The 3180-nt window shown below is 51.9% G+C and overlaps 1 protein-coding gene across 1 annotated transcript; it reads left to right on the top strand.

Moving 5' to 3' along the window:
* Positions 1–472: 472 nt before the first annotated feature.
* On the top strand, positions 473–2796 carry EMWEY_00040660 (hypothetical protein, conserved; the record flags this gene model as incomplete). The annotated part of the gene is made up of 5 exons (XM_013482587.1): positions 473–1076; positions 1196–1260; positions 1499–1584; positions 1806–1822; positions 2027–2796. 5 exons carry the CDS (start codon positions 473–475, stop codon positions 2794–2796), a joined length of 1542 nt encoding a protein of 513 aa, XP_013338041.1.
* Between the last annotated feature and the right edge of the window lie 384 nt (positions 2797–3180).

The raw sequence follows: 3180 nt of genomic DNA, 5'->3' as shown, positions 1-3180 counted from the left end.
GTCTCCTCAGTATAATTTACTGTCTCCTTTACCATTTACTGTCTCTTTTTGTTGCTGCTGCAGCACATCTCCTGCTGCTGCTCCTGCTCCTCCTGCTGCTGCAGCAGCAGCTGCTGCTGCTGCTGATAATGGTTGCTTCCTCCCTACAGAAGCAAAGACATGCTCTTATTGTAGGGGCCTCTCTTGGCTAGATCTAGGGGGCCCCCAAGGGGGCCCTCTATGTCTGCTGCAGCTGATGAAGTCTGCTGCAGGAAGTACCCAGCAGCAGCAGCAACAGCAACAGCAGCAGCAGCAGCAGCAGCTACCGTTGCATGCAGTTGCGCTCGCACAGCTGTTGCTGCTCGCTGGCCTTAGAGGAGTGGCGCCTGAGGGTTTACTGCAGCAATCCAATCATATTGCTGCTGAGGCAGCAGCTGCTGCTGCTGCTGCTGTTGCTGCTGCTGCTGCTGCTGCTGATGGTAAGGGTTTATCAATGGATCCATCTTATGCATGGACTGCCCTTAGCCGTCCTTTCTTCCATCAGCTTATTACTGTACAGCTGCCTGGTTGTCTTGCTGCTGCTGCTCCTGCTACTCCTCCTGCTGCTGCTGCAGCTCCTGCACCAGCAACAGCAGCAGCAGCAGCAGCAGGAGTAGCAGGAGCAGCAGCAGCCGAAGAAGTGCCGCTGCAGCAATTTGTGAAGGTTCAGCTCCTCTTAGCTCTGCTGCGGTGCGGCCTCTCCCGTCTAGCTGCTGTGCAGCAGCAGCAGCAACAGCAACAGCAACAGCAGCAGCAGCAGCAGCAGCAAGTAGCAGCAGCAACAACAACAGATTGGCCTGATTGGGCAGCACCGGAGGCATGCTCCCTTAGTGCTGTCGTTGCATGCAACAACCATGGCAGCAACTGCAGCAGCCCCACAGTTGCTGCTGCTGCAGCAGCTGCTGCAGCAACTTGTGCAGCAGAATGCAGTGTTGCAGCAGAAGCAGCAGCAGCAGCAGCAGCAAATGCTGCTGCTGCTGCTGTAACCAATGGGAGTACTAGTTGCTGCGGGCAGCTAAGAGATCTCTCCTTCTCTTTGAAGTCTCTCGTTGTTACTGGTGAGTCCCCCATTAGGGTTTAGGGTTTAGTGTTTAGGGTTTAGGGTTTAGGGTTTAGGGTTTAGTGTTTAGGGTTTAGGGTTTAGGGTTTAGGGTTTAGGGTTTGGGTGTCCTTGCAGGTCGCTACTCGAAGTTTACTCGTCTTCTTAGTCAGGCCGAGTGGATTATTGGTGGACAGAGGAAGGTAAATCGTAAACCCTAAACCCTCCTAAACCCTAAAACCCTAAACCCTAAACCCTAGCCGATAAACCCTAGCTGGAACCCCCATATATAAACCCTAAACCTTAGATCTATATCCACTATCTAAACCCTCGCTCTAAACCCTACAACACCCTTGTAAGACACCCCAAACCTGCGTTGCCTGGGGTTTAGGGTTTAGGGTTTAGGGTTTAGGGTTTAGGGTTTATGCTGCATGCATGCAGTTGGATATGTCGGTAGAAGAAGCTTTGGGGCTTCCGCTGCAGCAAATATTTAAAGCAAAGACTTTTAAATTCATGGCTGCAGGCAGGTGAGGAAAATATTCCTGCTGCTGCTGCTGCTGCTTCTGCTGCTGCTGCTGCTGCTGCTGCTGCTGTTGCTACTGTTTGTGGTTGTTATCAAGGGGGTAGCAGCAGGTGCTGCTACTGCTCCTAGTACTATCCTTGCTACTTGTACAACACAAAACAATAACGACTACTGCTGCTGTTGCTGCTGCTGCTGCTGTTGCTGCTGCTGCTGCTGCTGCTGCAGAGAAGACGCAGACGTGCGTATGTTAGGGGAAGGCCGTCCTTTTGCTTTGCTGTTGGAGAAATGCGAGAAAACCCCCGAGGAATTTATTGCCTCTCTTTCTAGGGACTGCTGCTGCAGCAGCAGCAACAGCAGCAGCAGCAGCAACAGCAGCAGCAGCAACAGCAGCAGCAGCAACAGCAGATGTGGTTGCTGCTGCTGCTGTATCTCTTGTGGTGCTGCAGATGCTGAAGGGCAGATGCAGGATCCTTTACCCTGCCCCAAGCGCTGCCGCAAGGAGACAGCAGCAACAGGGGGAGCAGCAGCAGCAACAGGTGCTCCTGCTGCTGCTGCTGCTTCTTGTGCTGCTACTACATCAGCTGCAGCAGCAGCAGCAGGGAGTGTTGAGGACATCGATGGGCTGCTGCTGCAGTGCATGCAGCAGCAGGAGGGCAGCAACAATCGTCTCCTTCCTTTTTGCTGCAGAGACTCCAATAGAGCAGCAACACGTGTTGCTGCAGTGCTGCTTAATCAGAAGACACATCAGCAGCAGCAGCAGCAGCAGCAGAAGCAGGGTATCAATGGGGCAGACCCTACAGATAGCAGCAGCAACAGCAGCAGCAGCAGCAGCAACAGCAGCAGCACGCTTTTGAATCTGTGTGCCGCATCACGTACCCCATTGGGAAAGTCCCTTCGCAGCAACAACAGCAGCAGCAATTCAGCAGCAGCAGCAGCTGCTGCTGCTGCTGCTGCTGCTGCAGATTCTGTTGCTGTGTCCGCGCAGCAGCTACAATTTCATTGCAACAGCAAGTTGCTGCGGCTAGCGCTGCAGCTAGGGGCAGAGGAGAAGGTAAAATGTTATGAGGCCTTAGTGTTTAGCTACAAGCCGCTGCAGCAGCAGCAACTGCAGCAACTGCAGCAGCAACTGCAGCAGCAAGGAGGCATGCAAATCCATCAAAGGACACCATTGCGTGTCTTACATAGGAGGGCATTAGCATCAAGGTACGGATATTAACTGTCTCCTTACAGCAGCAGCAGCAGCATCAACAGCAGCATCAACAGCAGCAACAGCAGCAGCAGCAGCAGCAGCAGCAGCAGCAGCAGGAGGTGCTGTGGGTGTCTCCTTTGTGCAGGTTACGACGTATAGAGTCTCTTAGTTTTATTTATATTAATCATCATCTATTTGTTTGTAAATTATACACACAAGCAGGTAAATAATAAGGAGACACATAACCAAGGAGACAAGGAGACACATAATAAGGAGACACCTAATAAGGAGACACATAAGAAAGGAGACAAGGAGACACATAAGAACAAAGAGACAAGGAGACACATAACAAAGGAGACAAGGAGACACATAATAAGGAGACACACAAGAAAAAGGAGACACCTAATAAGG

Source organism: Eimeria maxima, genomic scaffold, assembly GCF_000499605.1.
Source record: "Eimeria maxima Weybridge genomic scaffold, Emw_scaff674, whole genome shotgun sequence".
NCBI lineage: Eukaryota > Apicomplexa > Conoidasida > Eucoccidiorida > Eimeriidae > Eimeria > Eimeria maxima.
Note: the sequence above shows the minus strand (reverse complement) of the source record. Positions and strands in the feature narration are given on the sequence as shown.